Below are 16,974 nucleotides of genomic sequence, written 5' to 3'. Positions count from 1 at the left end.
CATAGAGAAGGGAAGAAAAGGGCGAAAGTTCACATCAAGGCAGCGCAAAGTCTTGGAAGAAAGCAAAGTCTTGGAAGAAAGCGGCACAGGTCGCTGATAAAGGAAAGACAGTAAAAGTGCAGTGAGTAGTAGAGAAGGGAAGAAAAGGGCGAAAGTTCGCAGCAAGGCAGAGCAAAGTCATTCGGAAGAAAGCGGCATGGGTCGCCAATAAAGGAAAGACAGTAAAAGTGCAGTGAGTAGTAGAGAAGGGAAGAAAAGGGCGAAAGTTCGCAACAAGGCAGAGCAAAGTCACTCGGAAGAAAGCGGCCCGGGTTGCTGATAAAGGAAAGACAGTAAAAGTGCAGTGAGTAGTAGAGAAGGGAAGAAAAGGGCGAAAGTTCGCAGCAAGGCAGAGCAAAGTCACTCGGAAGAAAGCGGACCGGGTTGCTGATAAAGGAAAGACAGTAAAAGTGCAGTGAGTAGTAGAGAAGGGAAGAAAAGGGCGAAAGTCCGCAGCAAGGCAGAGCAAAGTCACTAGAAGACGCTGATAAAGGAAAGACAGTAAAAGCGCAGTGAGTAGTAGAGAAGGGAAGAAAAGGGCGAAAGTTCGCAGCAAGGCAGAGCAAAGTCACTCGGAAGAAAGCGGCACCGGTTGCTGATAAAGGAAAGACAGTAAAAGTGCAGTGAGTAGCAGAGAAGAGAAGAAAAGGGCGAAAGTTCGCAGCAAGGCAGAGCAAAGTCACTCGGAAGAAAGCGGCATGGGTCGCTGATAAAGGAAAGACAGTAAAAGTGCAGTGAGTAGTAGAGAAGGGAAGAAAAGGGCGAAAGTTCGCAGCAAGGCAGAGCAAAGTCACTGCGGCCCGGATTGCTGATAAAGGAAATACAGTAAAAGTGCAGTGAGTAGTAGAGAAGGGAAGAAAAGGGCGAAAGTCCGCAGCAAGGCAGAGCAAAGTCACTCGGAAGAAATCGGCATGTGTCGCTGATAATTGAAAGACAGTAAAAGTGCAGTGAGTAGTAGAGAAGGGAAGAAAAGGGCGAAAGTTCGCAGGAAGGCAGAGCAAAGTCACTGGGAAGAAAGGGGCCCGGGTTGCTGATAAAGGAAAGACAGTAAAAGTGCAGTGAGTAGTAGAGAAGGGAAGAAAAGGGCGAAAGTCCGCAGCAAGGCAGAGCAAAGTCACTAGAAGACGCTGATAAAGGAAAGACAGTAAAAGCGCAGTGAGTAGTAGAGAAGGGAAGAAAAGGGCGAAAGTTCGCAGCAAGGCAGAGCAAAGTCACTCGGAAGAAAGCGGCACCGGTTGCTGATAAAGGAAAGACAGTAAAAGTGCAGTGAGTAGTAGAGAAGGGAAGAAAAGGGCGAAAGTTCGCAGCAAGGCAGCGCAAAGTCTCCGAAGAAAGCTTCCGAAAGCGGCACCGGTCGCTGATAAAGGAAAGACAGTAAAAGTGCAGTGAGTAGTAGAGAAGCGAAGAAAAGGGCGAAGGTTCATCAAGGCAGTGCAAAGTCACTCAGAAGAAAGAGGCACGTGTTGCTGATAAAGGAAAGACAGTAAAAGTGCATTGAGTAGTAGAGAAGGGAAGAAAAGGGCGAAAGTTCACAGCAAGGCAGAGCAAAGTCACTCGGAAGAAAGCGGCATGGGTCGCTGATAAAGGAAAAACAGTAAAAGTGCAGTGAGTAGTAGAGAAGGGAAGAAAAGGGCGAAAGTTTGCAGCAAGGCAGCGCAAAGTCACTAGGAAGAAAGAGGCACGGGTCACTGATAAAGGAAAGACAGTAAAAGTGCAGTGAGTAGTAGAGAAGGGAAGAAAAGGGCGAAAGTTTGCAGCAAGGCAGAGCAAAGTCACTCGGAAGAATGCGGCCCGGGTTGCTGATAAAGGAAAGACAGTAAAAGTGCAGTGATTAGTAGAGAAGGGAAGAAAAGGGCGAAAGTTCGCAGCAAGGCAGAGCAAAGTCACTAGAAGACGCTGATAAAGGAAAGACAGTAAAAGCGCAGTGATTAGTAGAGAAGGGAAGAAAAGGGCGAAAGTTCGCAGCAAGGCAGAGTAAAGTCACTCGGAAGAAAGCGGCCCGGGTTGGTGATAAATGAAAGACAGTAAAAGTGCAGTGAGTAGTAGAGAAGGGAAGAAAAGGGCGAAAGTTCGCAGCAAGGCAGAGTAAAGTCACTCGGAAGAAAGCGGCCCGGGTTGGTGATAAATGAAAGACAGTAAAAGTGCAGTGAGTAGTAGAGAAGGGAAGAAAAGGGCGAAAGTCCGCAGCAAGGCAGAGCAAAGTCACTAGAAGACGCTGATAAAGGAAAGACAGTAAAAGTGCAGTGAGTAGTAGAGAAGGGAAGAAAAGGGCGAAAGTTTGCAGCAAGGCAGAGCAAAGTCACTCGGAAGAAAGCGGCCCGGGTTGCTGATAAATGAAAGACAGTAAAAGTGCAGTGATTAGTAGAGAAGGGAAGAAAAGGGCGAAAGTTCGCAGCAAGGCAGAGCAAAGTCACTAGAAGACGCTGATAAAGGAAAGACAGTAAAAGCGCAGTGAGTAGTAGAGAAGGGAAGAAAAGGGCGAAAGTTCGCAGCAAGGCAGAGTAAAGTCACTCGGAAGAAAGCGGCCCGGGTTGCTGATAAATGAAAGACAGTAAAAGTGCAGTGAGTAGTAGAGAAGGGAAGAAAAGGGCGAAAGTCCGCAGCAAGGCAGAGCAAAGTCACTAGAAGACGCTGATAAAGGAAAGACAGTAAAAGTGCAGTGAGTAGTAGAGAAGGGAAGAAAAGGGCGAAAGTTTGCAGCAAGGCAGAGCAAAGTCACTCGGAAGAAAGCGGCCCGGGTTGCTGATAAATGAAAGACAGTAAAAGTGCAGTGAGTAGTAGAGAAGGGAAGAAAAGGGCGAAAGTTCGCAGCAAGGCAGAGCAAAGTCACTAGAAGACGCTGATAAAGGAAAGACAGTAAAAGCGCAGTGATTAGTAGAGAAGGGAAGAAAAGGGCGAAAGTTCGCAGCAAGGCAGAGTAAAGTCACTCGGAAGAAAGCGGCCCGGGTTGCTGATAAAGGAAAGACAGTAAAAGTGCAGTGATTAGTAGAGAAGGGAAGAAAAGGGCGAAAGTCCGCAGCAAGGCAGAGCAAAGTCACTAGAAGACGCTGATAAAGGAAAGACAGTAAAAGTGCAGTGAGTAGTAGAGAAGGGAAGAAAAGGGCGAAAGTTTGCAGCAAGGCAGAGCAAAGTCACTCGGAAGAAAGCGGCCCGGGTTGCTGATAAATGAAAGACAGTAAAAGTGCAGTGAGTAGTAGAGAAGGGAAGAAAAGGGCGAAAGTCCGCAGCAAGGCAGAGCAAAGTCACTAGAAGACGCTGATAAAGGAAAGACAGTAAAAGTGCAGTGAGTAGTAGAGAAGGGAAGAAAAGGGCGAAAGTTTGCAGCAAGGCAGAGCAAAGTCACTCGGAAGAAAGCGGCCCGGGTTGCTGATAAAGGAAAGACAGTAAAAGTGCAGTGAGTAGTAGAGAAGGGAAGAAAAGGGCGAAAGTCCGCAGCAAGGCAGAGCAAAGTCACTCGGAAGAAATCGGCATGTGTCGCTGATAATGGAAAGACAGTAAAAGTGCAGTGAGTAGTAGAGGTGGGAAGAAAAGGGCGAAAGTTTGCAGCAAGGCAGAGCAAAGTCACTCGGAAGAAAGCGGCCCGGGTTGCTGATAAAGGAAAGACAGTAAAAGTGCAGTGAGTAGTATAGAAGGGAAGAAAAGGGCGAAAGTTCACAGCAAGGCAGAGCAAAGTCACTCGGAAGAAAGCGGCATGGGTCGCTGATAAAGGAAAAACAGTAAAAGTGCAGTGAGTAGTAGAGAAGGGAAGAAAAGGGCGAAAGTTTGCAGCAAGGCAGCGCAAAGTCACTAGGAAGAAAGAGGCACGGGTCACTAATAAAGGAAAGACAGTAAAAGTGCAGTGAGATGTAAAGAAGGGAAGAAAAGGACGAAAGTTCGCAGCAAGGCAGAGCAAAGTCACTCGGAAGAAAGAGGCACGGGTTGCTGATAAAGGAAAGACAGTAAACGTGCAGTGAGTAGTAGAGAAGGGAAGAAAAGGGCGAAAGTTTGCAGCAAGGCAGAGCAAAGTCACTCGGAAGAATGCGGCCCGGGTTGCTGATAAAGGAAAGACAGTAAAAGTGCAGTGATTAGTAGAGAAGGGAAGAAAAGGGCGAAAGTTCGCAGCAAGGCAGAGCAAAGTCACTAGAAGACGCTGATAAAGGAAAGACAGTAAAAGCGCAGTGAGTAGTAGAGAAGGGAAGAAAAGGGCGAAAGTTCGCAGCAAGGCAGAGTAAAGTCACTCGGAAGAAAGCGGCCCGGGTTGCTGATAAATGAAAGACAGTAAAAGTGCAGTGAGTAGTAGAGAAGGGAAGAAAAGGGCGAAAGTCCGCAGCAAGGCAGAGCAAAGTCACTAGAAGACGCTGATAAAGGAAAGACAGTAAAAGTGCAGTGAGTAGTAGAGAAGGGAAGAAAAGGGCGAAAGTTTGCAGCAAGGCAGAGCAAAGTCACTCGGAAGAAAGCGGCCCGGGTTGCTGATAAAGGAAAGACAGTAAAAGTGCAGTGAGTAGTAGAGAAGGGAAGAAAAGGGCGAAAGTCCGCAGCAAGGCAGAGCAAAGTCACTCGGAAGAAATCGGCATGTGTCGCTGATAATGGAAAGACAGTAAAAGTGCAGTGAGTAGTAGAGGTGGGAAGAAAAGGGCGAAAGTTTGCAGCAAGGCAGAGCAAAGTCACTCGGAAGAAAGCGGCCCGGGTTGCTGATAAAGGAAAGACAGTAAAAGTGCAGTGAGTAGTAGAGAAGGGAAGAAAAGGGCGAAAGTCCGCAGCAAGGCAGAGCAAAGTCACTCGGAAGAAATCGGCATGTGTCGCTGATAATGGAAAGACAGTAAAAGTGCAGTGAGTAGTAGAGAAGGGAAGAAAAGGGCGAAAGTTTGCAGCAAGGCAGAGCAAAGTCACTCGGAAGAAAGCGGCCCGGGTTGCTGATAAAGGAAAGACAGTAAAAGTGCAGTGAGTAGTAGAGAAGGGAAGAAAAGGGCGAAAGTCCGCAGCAAGGCAGAGCAAAGTCACTCGGAAGAAATCGGCATGTGTCGCTGATAATGGAAAGACAGTAAAAGTGCAGTGAGTAGTAGAGAAGGGAAGAAAACTGCGAAAGTTCGCAGCAAGGCAGAGCAAAGTCACTCGGAAGAGGAAGAAAGCAGCATGGGTCACTGATAAAGGAAAGAGAGTAAAAGTGCATTGAGTAGTAGAGAAGGGAAGAGAAGGGCGAAAGTTCGCAGCAAGGCAGAGCAAAGTCACTAGAAGACGCTGATAAAGGAAAGACAGTAAAAGCGCAGTGAGTAGTAGAGAAGGGAAGAAAAGGGCGAAAGTTCGCAGCAAGGCAGAGCAAAGTCACTCGGAAGAAAGCGGCCCTGGTTGCTGATAAAGGAAGGACAGTAAAAGTGCAGTGAGTAGTAGAGAAGGGAAGAAAAGGGCGAAAGTTGGCAGCAAGGCAGAGCAAAGTCACTCGGAAGAAAGCGGCATTGGTCGCTGATGAAGGAAAGACAGTAAAAGTGCAGTGAGTAGTAGAGAAGGGAAGAAAAAGGCGAAAGTTTTCAGCAAGGCAGCCCAAAGTCACTGGTCACTGGGAAGGGTCGCTTATAAAGGAAAGACAGTAAAAGTGCAGTGAGTAGTAGAGAAGGGAAGAAAAGGGCGAAAGTCCGCAGCAAGGCAGAGCAAAGTCACTCGGAAGAAATCGGCATGTGTCGCTGATAATGGAAAGACAGTAAAAGTGCAGTGAGTAGTAGAGAAGGGAAGAAAAGGGCGAAAGTTCGCAGCAAGGCAGAGCAAAGTCACTCGGAAGAGGAAGAAAGCAGCATGGGTCACTGATAAAGGAAAGAGAGTAAAAGTGCAGTGATTAGTAGAGAAGGGAAGAAAAGGGCGAAAGTTCGCAGCAAGGCAGAGCAAAGTCACTCGGAAGAGGAAGAAAGCAGCATGGGTCACTGATAAAGGAAAGAGAGTAAAAGTGCATTGAGTAGTAGAGAAGGGAAGAGAAGGGCGAAAGTTCGCAGCAAGGCAGAGCAAAGTCACTAGAAGACGCTGATAAAGGAAAGACAGTAAAAGCGCAGTGAGTAGTAGAGAAGGGAAGAAAAGGGCGAAAGTTCGCAGCAAGGCAGAGCAAAGTCACTCGGAAGAGGAAGAAAGCAGCATGGGTCACTGATAAAGGAAAGAGAGTAAAAGTGCAGTGATTAGTAGAGAAGGGAAGAAAAGGGCGAAAGTTCGCAGCAAGGCAGAGCAAAGTCACTCGGAAGAGGAAGAAAGCAGCATGGGTCACTGATAAAGGAAAGAGAGTAAAAGTGCATTGAGTAGTAGAGAAGGGAAGAGAAGGGCGAAAGTTCGCAGCAAGGCAGAGCAAAGTCACTAGAAGACGCTGATAAAGGAAAGACAGTAAAAGCGCAGTGAGTAGTAGAGAAGGGAAGAAAAGGGCGAAAGTTCGCAGCAAGGCAGAGCAAAGTCACTCGGAAGAAAGCGGCCCTGGTTGCTGATAAAGGAAGGACAGTAAAAGTGCAGTGAGTAGTAGAGAAGGGAAGAAAAAGGCGAAAGTTTGCAGCAAGGCAGCCCAAAGTCACTGGTCACTGGGAAGGGTCGCTTATAAAGGAAAGACAGTAAAAGTGCAGTGAGTAGTAGAGAAGGGAAGAAGAAGGCTAAAGTTTGCAGCAAGGCAGCGCAATGTCACTGGTCACTGGGAAGGGTCGCTTATAAAGGAAAGACAGTAAAAGTGCAGTGAGTAGTAGAGAAGGGAAGAAAAAGGCGAAAGTTTGCAGCAAGGCAGCGCAAAGTCACTGGTCACTGGGAAGGGTCGCTTATAAAGAAGAAGGGTAGAAAAGGGCGAAAGTTCGCAGCAAGGCAGCACAAAGCACAGGGAAACTTCTGCAAAAAGCGGAGGCGTAGCGGCACTGAGTGAGCAACTTTGCCACGCTTGACTGTGCCGCATGCGTTTCCAAACTTTTGGCCTCTGAAATCATGCTGAGGCCATTTTCACGTGAAGCTTTGGTTTTCATATGGAATGAAATCTGCATTATATTCCTAGCCGCGTTGTACTGACGCAAATTGTGTTCTTCCTAAGGCATAAACAAAATCGAAAATGTGATAACTGAAAATAATTAATTATCACATAAAGGGACAATAAAAGCAGGGTGTAAGGTATTTCTGAGTGCTTTTATAAACTAACACTCTGTGTTTAGTAAGCAGCCAGAGACCATCCTCAGAGCTGTGTCATCGCCAATAACTAATATTAAAGACTCTGATATAGTATTGATTTTTACTGGTCCGAGTGACTTTACTTTAGAGGGGTTCTACTGTAGCATTTAGGTTGCCTGCTATGGTGTCTACAGTGAGTCTCTAATGTTCTTGCAGCCACCGTGGTTGGTTATTGGTTATGCCGCTCGGCTGCTGACCCGAAAGGTGTAGGTTTGGCCCTGGCTGCGGCAGTCGAATTTCAATGTAGGCAAAATTCTAGAGGCCCACTTACTGTGCAATGTCAGTGCATGTTAATGAGGCGGTCGAAATTTCCGGAGCCCTTCTAAAGTTCTTGCGATTTTCCCGCCAAAGCTCCGGTTGAACCGGTTACATTGCCCTTATATTGTATGCACGAGTCATCACCTTCTGGAATGTTCAAGTACGTGCAATTGGATTTTCATGTGGGATTGTACTGATCTGACCCACTAGTCACTACTTATTCACCTTAATCAGTTTTCTGGGGTGGGCCTACTGGCAAAATTTTATGGGTTTTTTTGGAATTTTTGAAATTTTTGTAATTTTGGCTGGTGGCCAAACCGGTGGGCAGGTTGTGATTGTGTCACGAGGTCACATGACCTTTCTCGAGCAATTGAAATCTGGTGACAGAGAAGCTGGAAATTTTTTGTGAGACGACAGCCTAGATGCTATCACATCAGTAAGGGATTGGGACAGCGCTGACTTGATGTGTCTCCTCTCTTGCTCTGCAGGAGAAATGCCCGTGGGGAAGAAGGAACTTTTTCCCGGTGGGGGAGAGGCTGCCCGTCTGCTGTGCCCGGAGACAGCTGCTCGGCAACGGGCACTGTGTGAGAGGTTGCGGGAAGCACCCGAGGATGAGCGTGCCTGGCTGGAGCTGGCCACCTTCCAGGACGAGTTCATGGCTGCCCTGGAGGAGGCCTCCGGGATGCACCGTACGCAGGGGTCAGTAGGAAGGGCATTCCTTGTGTGCACTGGTAATGCGTCCTCACTGTGGCTGCAAGTTGCGTTTGGTCCCTCAAGGGGAGTCAGAGTCGCTCCCGTGTTATGGTTCCTAGAATACTTGCTACTCTGCCATCTCCCACTCAGCGCAGGGTCAACTTGGTAATGCGTGCCGTGATAGCGCTCCTAGTAGTTCGACCTGGTCAGAATAGCGGACCACGAGTGCAAGCTGTGGTGCGGGCTCTGCCAAGGAGACCACCTGACAGGTGACAAGAAAGAATGCAAGGCCTGCGTGAAGAATGTGAAGCCAACGAATAACACTGTTATCAACGGCCAAGCTAGGCAGAGCCACTGGGACAGCGCTTGCGGAGCCATCAAGCCGCAAAGGTTGTTCAGCAGGGAGGAAGGCACTCCCCCCAGCGTCAGCCGGCCCAGGTCGGAGTCCTGGTCCAGGTCATAGTCCAGATCCAGGCAGCAACACAACGCGGGTTCTGCTGCCCTCCTGGGCAAGAGGCAGCAGCCAGCCGAGAAGAACAAGCAGCAGTGCAGCGAAGTGTGGTGGGCAGCAGTAGCTGCCTCCCCTGCTCCGGGCAAACACAACACAACTGTTAACAAGGACGAGATGATAGAGTTGCTACGTGTTGAAAACATGGAGCTTAAAGGGACACTGAGGAGAAATTGAAGTTGGCTTGTATCGATAGAATACTAGCTCCTGATCACAAAAATGCCGCTCTTACTGAAAACAAAGCTCTTACAAGGTAGAAAACAGCAAGAACCAAAATACAGGTATCGCCACCACAGGCCAATCTCGCAAGTACAAGCGTGGTGACGCCATAGGACAAGAGACGCCACCTTGGAGGAATTTTCCATCCTACATGGTTTCGCGAATCTCTGAGGCTGACAAAGGTAGGTTGCGCAGATCAATATTGAAGTAAGTTTTGTTTTAAAACCAATAGTGAACTTTTATCACACAAGGAAGGCAGGCAAAGGACAACCTGAATGTTGGAAGCAAAGAATACCGATGCTTGGCGGCACCACAGGCGGCCAGAAGAGTTTCGATTTGTTATGGCGATTCGCATCTATGAGCTTTGCGTGCCCCGTGGTTTTGTTTTTGACGCGCCTCGATTTGCAAGCGCCGAACAGCAGAGGAACTCCCAAGTGCCACTTCAAGTGCTAGTTAACCTTTGAAGGAGCCTGTTAAGGCTTGTCAGATGATCGCCACGGTCGATGAAAAGCTATTATGGCACGATGGTCGGTGATCGTACAAGGCAGCACTTGTGTATTCGCACGCTTGCCCGGCGAAACATTCCCGGCTGTGCCAGTCAACTTTAAACTACTTGACGGAAATCGTTTATTAGGGACGGGAGACAAGGTAAAAGGCAGTTCAGGAAAATTGCTGATGGCCTAGCTCTGTTAGGCCAGGATATACCTAGCGAAAGCGCGGAGGTTTCTGCATCAGAAGAGTGCATTCACTAGATGCGCCTTTATTGACAGCTGTACCTTTAGCCGTCGTGGTGGAGTGTTAGCATCTCCGCCTCAAACGCCGAAGGCCCTGGTTCGATTCCAAACCTCGGCACAGGATTTCCTTCCTTTTATTCAGTGAGTGGGCGGGGGTTTGAGTGGCTCTCATGGATTCCGCCACCGAATACGTTGGTTAGCGGTTAAGCGCAGGCTCTTAAAGGCACGTTTATGCTGCGGCGAGGCGCGCGCGTGCGCTGCACGGCGAAGTCACGTCGGTCAAAGCGAGACCCTCTTTACTCCACTCCAACTGCGCTTGACTGCCGACGCGCTCGGCAGCTTCGGCGACTCTAACCGCACTGGCGGGGAGGTGCGACAGCTGCGGCAGTTGGGCGGAGCTGTTCTTTTCGAGCTCGGCTAATTTAATCCATTCACAGTACATATATGAAGGTACATGCAAGTGGGCGAGAGAGCCCGATCCAGTGGACCCGTTGGATCTAGTGGAAGCCGTTGAAGCGTCGTGCTCCGGCTTTAGTTTCAAGCCGCCGACTTTAACCGCGACCGCCCTTGAGCACCCATTTGTTTTTTGTAGCAAAAAATAAATAAATAACTTGGCCCTTGCAACCGTTTGAGACCTCGACGCCGCCTGCTGCGCCGTGCAACCGCGCCGTTCAAGGAATCACAATCCGTTAGCCCCAAAGCCCCGTCCAGCCTCCGATGGGTGCAAGCGCTGACCTTGTCCTGGCCCCTTGCGACTCCCCGCACTGGAGTTATGATATTTAGTTTGCAACGGCTGCTCTCTGAGGAAGGGGGAAACCACCCACCAGCGCCTAATCTAACTGTGCTCCCTCAAAAGCATCGCACGCTCTGTGGGGCTGAGGTCGCTGAAATGCAGGCCGGAGTTTTTGCGAGAACTACGTCGTCAGGTTCGGGAACGGGATCCATCGTAACGCTGGCAAGACGCCGGTGCAAACGTAAACGAAGCGACGGTAGCGACCCTTGATAGATGCCTTCAACGTGCGGCGGCGGTAGCTTTCATTTCAGCAGCTGCTAGACCGCACCGCTAGCCGCCAGAAATCACGGAGTCTCCGTTTACGTCACGTTTCACGTCACTCCGTTCTGTGTCGTCATAAGAGTTCTCCGTGTCGTCATAAGAGTTCTCGAGTTTGAATCGGAGCGGCGGGAAAAAATTTTTCAACTTCGAATGCAAATTTCTTTGAAATAAATGCATATTTCGCTCCCAGACAAGCGGCAACAAAGCCATGAAATGCCGAACTATCATATATTGCTAACAAAAAAAAATTTATAGGGTTCTCTTCAGTGTCCCTTTAAGAAGCCCATTAACGAGCTAATACACGCGCTAAGAGCTGGGAACACTCGCACTGCAATCCAGCAAATGGAAGGTAGTTCGTGCAGGACACCAAGAGCAAACACAACACCCCACTACACCAGCAGCCACACCTGAAATGAAGCAGGGAGGCGAGGAAGCCACCAAAATGATTCGGATGACGCAGCAAGTTATGCAGCTAGCAATGCAGCCACTGCAACAAGAGATGGCACAACTAAAACAACAGCAGGCAGAGCTAGCAATTATATGCTGTACATTCAGCAGACGACTCAAGGACCCCTGCACCTGCTCACAACACTCAAAGCACTCACAAACCGCTCACAAATGCTAGTGATAGTGAGAATGCCTCGGTGCACAGATCTGACATCGTATGATGGTCTGACAGAATCATAGGAGCACAGAAAATTTACAAATCTGTCAGTGGAATTACTGAGGCTTCAGAAAGAAACTTAGGGCAGGTAGTGACAACTGATCCAGATAATGAGAGGGAAATAACTAGAAGGATAAGAATGGGGTAGAGCGCATATCGCAGGTTCTCTCAGATCATGAATAGCAGGTTACCAATATCCCTCAAGAGAAAAGTGTACAACAGCGGTGTCTTACCGGTACTCACCTGCAGGGCAGAAACGTGGAGGCTAACGAAAAGGGTTCAGCTTAAGTTAACGACAACGCAGTGAGCCATGGAAAGCAAAATGATTGGTGTAACGTTAAGAGACCGGAATCGGGCAGAGTGGGTGAGGAAACAAACGCATGTTAATGACATCTTAGTCGAAATCAAAGGAAGAAATGGGCTTGGGCAGGGCGCGTAATGTGAAGGCAAGATAATCGCTGGTTCTGAAGGGTAGCGGAGTGGACTCCAAGAGAAGGCAAGCCTAGCAGGGGGCGGCAGAAGGTTAGGTGGGTGGATGAGATTAAGAAGTTTGCAGAAATAGGATGAGTGCAGCTGGCAAAGGACAGGGTTAATTGGAGAGACATGGGAGAGATCGTTGCCCTGCAGTGGGTGTAGGCAGGCTGATGATGATGGCCCAGCCCGACATAATAGCTCTTCACGAAACCAATTGCAAGCCTAACATTAGGGGATGTGCCATGTATGGAAGCCGGTCTAGCCGCTCCCATACCCCCTTTTCCCAAGCATCTCAGCCCAGAAGAGTTGATTACCAGGCTGAGTTAATCTTGTACCAATTAGAAAACTGGTGGGTACCCATCAGTACTGGAGATCGAACACAGCACCTCCCGAATGCAAGGCGAATCACAAGGCCACCACTTCGGTACCGAGCATACTGAGCCACGTGGGTCAGCCGTACAAGCCGTACGTGTACTGAGGGTAGCGGGTTGGTATTTCTGGTGTCCAAAACCATCACAATACATCATCAGCTGGAAGATGCAGAATTCGAAAATGTCTTCATGGAAATGATCCCGCCAAGAGGACAAGAGAGAGCATGTTCATTCTGAATGTCTACAGTCCGCCGTCACAGAGAAGGGTCGACTTCATCACTTTTTTGAGACCAGCGACGAGGAGAGCGAAAAACAATGGCCTCTTAATCATGGGGGATTTCAATGGACCTAGCTCTCACACTCCTCTCCTACTCTACAGCCCAAGTGACTTGGATGGTCGCCCAAGTAGCCAACAGAAGGTGAGGTTTCAAGGAGGAGGACAGGCTCAGACTGATACGAGCTCTAGTTGTCAGTAGAGTCACGCACAGCCTACCATTCCAAGTCCTTACATCACAAGAGGTCGAGCAGGTAGAGGCTATGCTTCAAAATGCATATAAGATGGCACTGCGTCTGCCTCTGGCAACATCTATGCATAAATTAATGGGCCTCAGAGTCTCCAGCACATACCTAGAGCATCAGGAAGCACTTCTCATCTCTCAGAAAGAAAGAGTTCTAGACACAACCATGGGCAGGGCCTTACCGAGATGACTAAGCTACCCTGACAACCACAAGAAGATTCAGGAGACAAAGGACGTACCAGACAACATCAGACTGACCTGCGCAGTCCTGCCCATCCCTAAGCACATGCACCCACAACTGCACCGAGGCAGGAGGGAAGAAACAGCTCAGGCGATAGAACAGTGCATCACTGTCAAAAAAGAATCCTTCTTTGTAGACGTAGTCAGGTACCCAAGACACAGAGCCATGTTGGCAGCAGCAATCGACTACACTCACAAGGAGCCAGCCAGCATTACCGTAAGGGGTTGTACCTCTGCTGAAGCAGAGGAGACTGCGATTGTTCTCGCAGTCGCTGAAGGCAATAGATGAGGCGAATTCCCGGTAATCATCTCAGACTCGCAGACTGCTTGTCGGTATGTCCTGCGAGGCAGAATTGGCAAGAATGTTCTTCGTGTTTCAAACCAAGGTGGCTCAAGTGAAGAAAAACATTCTATCATGTGGGACATGCTGTCCTTGCCTGGAACCACGCAGCAGACGCCATCGCTCAAGGACACACTAACCGAGCGACGGCTGATGCATTGGGGCTCGAGCCAGTTACCCAGATGTACGGCGACATACTGGACCACCTTACAGGACTAAGGAGGATCTATCCCCCACCCATAGCCAACTCGCTAAAGAGCAGACTGTAAATTGGAGACAGCTCCAAATAAACACATATTTGTAATTACTAATTACTGATTCTAAACAAGATACACCCCACTACATACAGGCCCCACACGTGGTGTGGGGCCTGTATGCTTTCTCACACGTGGTGTGCGGAGAACACCCCGACGGGTTTGGGGACTCATCAGCATGGCGCTGACTATTTTTTACATTTCCGTTAAGGGGTGTGCGAATATTCGAAATTTCGAATACGAATCGAATATGTTTAATATTCTATTCATATTTGTATTCGAAAATTGATATTCTTGAATTTCCGAATATTCGAAAATTCCCGAATACTCGCCAGCGATCGTATACTGCACATACTTTCATAAATTCGACCGTGGTAAAACCACAATATCTGGGCAAATTAGCCGATAATCGAGTTAAAAATTCCAGGAAAACAATACAGAGGTCCTATCCTCTTTCTTCTCTGCCGTTTATCACGCGGACCGACCGCATCCCGACGCCGCAAGGCTTCACCTCGTGATGATTTCCGCAAGTGGGCTTTCCCACATATCACCCGTGCTGCTAACAAGATGGCCGACGGCCCGCTTCGAGCAATCGCAACGCGAAATCCCACTTTTTTTAATCCTTCGGTAATACGTTACATATTTAATGCCTACATCCGAAGAATGCGTCCTGTCGCCTTCATAACTCTCCGAGTGTGACTTCCGCCATCCCGTTTTGTAAACTACGCTATGCGGGAAAGCCTACTTGCGGAATGCCGCGGGAGCCTCCTGAAGGGGAGCGTCGAGTAGTCACAATAGGGCAAGCGATCCTGTTAAAATCTCGTCCCGAAGCAGAATTGACATTTGAGCTAGTTGGTTTTTTATTTTCAAAAATTATATAAAGCGCACTTAGGACAACAGACAAGGGAGACCAAACAACACAAGCGCTTATATTGAAAAGAATCGGAGTGGCCTTGCAAAAAAGATTTTCAGGTATGTCGATGATTATCTGGTGTTTGTTGATCGACATGAATTTACAAGGAGGGCGGTGGACATTATTAAGATTTTTAAAGAATATGGGTGTGGATTACAGTTCACCTTTGAAACTCGTACAAACGATTGCCTGCAGTTCCTTGACACAAAACTTCATTTCGTGCAGGGTCATGTGTGCTGGAGGTATCCTCCGAGGTCTGATAAATCACTCTTGAATTATAAATCAAGTCACTCAAAAATTGTGAAGTGCGGCATTGCTGTCTCCTGCCTAGGATCGTCTTTCCTCAAGTCGTGCCCTCACAAAATGAAGGAAAGTTTCTGCGAGCAGGTGAACAGAGTAAGATTGGCTGGATTTCCAGAGGACGTGTTGTTTCTAGCTTCTAACAAGGTGCTCAGAAATGTAAAAGAGTTCAATAGGTCACTTCTTAAGGGTTTCTGAGGAGAAAAAGAAAAATATTGCAGTCATACCTTATGTTCATCGGTTTTCTCATCAACTAAAAAACGTGGGTAACAGATATGGTGTTAATGTTCTCTTCTCTGCCCCTCAGAAAGTTAGTAGTGTTTGTGCGAAGGTTGCTGCGCGCTCTAGCAGCGGTGTATGTGATAAACGAAAGCGGTGCACTGTGAATCACGGGAACCGCTATGTCAGATGCTCAAAAGCAGTGGTGTATCACATTCCCTTTTCTTGTGGCTGGACCTATATCGGTCAAACGGGCCGCTGCCTTAATGTGCGCTTGCAAGAGCATTTTTTGTCATTGAATAAGTCGCCTTCATCTAATCTCGCTAAGCACTGTTTGAAATGCAGCGGCTGCAAGCCTTTGCTTGACCAAACTGAAATCTTGTTCTGACACCCTAATCAGCTAACCAGAGAGATTTCGGAGGCCTATCACATCCGTAAGAATCAGCACACGTGTGTTGCCGACCCTATGGTGGTTTTGCATGAAAGAAAGTTTTTTTATCTTGACGCACCTTCATGAGCACTTTTCCTGTTACGCCTGCGCGATGGCTTTTGTTTTGTTCGTGATTGTTCTTCCTTTTATGTGTTTCTCAACTAAACGCCCAGTTGCAAGAAGCGCTTGTGTTGTTTGGTTTCCCTTGTCTTTTGTCCTAAGTGCGCTTTATGTAATTTCTGAAAATCTCGCCCTTGCATGGTGCATTGTAACCTGCACACCTCTTTAGCCGGCGTAACGGCAGGCGTGGCAACATACGGAAGGCCTCTGTCGCTAGGGCAAAAAAATAGCCTGGCTGCGTAGTTTCGGTTTCTGAGCTTCACCGCTGCCCCGCGGCAACTTCAAATGTCAGCCCGCGCATTCGCCGATAGTCCAATCCCAGCTCCGCGCGGCTTATTTCTTATTTTTAAAAAATCGCCTCGCCGCATCGACGCTAGTGTGTGTTCCCCGGCCACTTGCTTGCATTTGTGTTGTCCTTTGAGCACTCCAAAACGGGTGGCTCGTCACGGGCTTACAGGTGTTAGCGCGATGGAGCCACCTCATAAGGCCTTACTGAATCTTCAACATTTTCGGCAGCATTTCTTTTTTTTTTCAGGGGGGTGGGGGGTGGGGGGGGGGGGGGGCAATTTTATTAACAGAGGCCTTCAGATAAACCGGGCATTTCTTCCAGTCCCTTGAACTCCGAATGAATGAGGTTTAATAGTCATCATGTTATTTTTTTTGTTGCCAGTCTTGTCATTTTATGGATTTTGTTTTGCATGACCTCATTATAGTTTGGATACTGTTATGCTGTCTAATCAAGTAGTATACATTTCTGTGCACATTATGTTTTTTTATGGTACTGAGGCAGTCTAGTTTTGTTTATTTTAGTTGCAAAGGCCATGCACTATTTTGAAAAAAATTAGGGCAACAATGTTTGCTTGCTCATTATTTTCTGACATTTTTTTTTGTACTGAACAGATATTCGATTCGGTATTCGAAGCCATTTTTTCTTCATATTCGTATTTGATTCGTATTCGAAAATTTCAATATTCGCACACCCCTAATTTCTGTGAATGTTTTATTGCATGCATGCTGCTAGGATTGTCGAAGCAGAACTGCTCCAAAGCAGTAAGAACCTGCCTGATATTCTTCACTGTGCGATGGGGTCGCCGTGAGGCTGCCTTACCAGCAGCACAAGCGTCAGTGTTCCTTGTGAGGAGACTTCACTGCACAAATTGCAAAGGGCAGCCGACGAGTGTGCAGCTTCAGCACACTCTAAAGAACCACCTGGACGCGCAGTGATGCTGAAGTGACAAGAAAAAGGGGAAAGGGCATTAAAAAAACCAATGATGCGCCAGTCAGCGCTCAAAATGACTCAGCTGGCCAACTGATTTGCTGCTGATGGCTGCTATTGCTACGGACTGGCGTGAACCTCAGAAAAGCTAAAACGAAGCTAAATGGTTGGAGTACTCGCGGAGACGGGGTAGTACGTCCGTTTGTCATCATGCCTGCCATTGCACACATCAGAGGTGTGTGGGCAACTCTGCAATATGCA

General features: G+C 48.1%; 1 protein-coding gene across 3 annotated transcripts in view; it reads left to right on the top strand.

The window, feature by feature from the left end:
- Positions 1 to 16,974, top strand: part of LOC144132329 (nuclear exosome regulator NRDE2) — a 383,545-nt gene that overhangs the window by 253,092 nt on the left and 113,479 nt on the right. For all 3 annotated transcript variants that reach the window (XM_077664653.1, XM_077664654.1, XM_077664652.1), the window contains exon 6: positions 7,935 to 8,145. In XM_077664653.1, the coding sequence (XP_077520779.1) occupies positions 7,935 to 8,145 (211 nt within the window). The remainder of the gene's footprint in view (positions 1 to 7,934; positions 8,146 to 16,974) is intronic.

This window comes from Amblyomma americanum, chromosome 5 (genome assembly GCF_052857255.1).
Source record: "Amblyomma americanum isolate KBUSLIRL-KWMA chromosome 5, ASM5285725v1, whole genome shotgun sequence".
Taxonomy (NCBI): Eukaryota; Metazoa; Arthropoda; class Arachnida; order Ixodida; family Ixodidae; genus Amblyomma; species Amblyomma americanum.
Note: the sequence above shows the minus strand (reverse complement) of the source record. Positions and strands in the feature narration are given on the sequence as shown.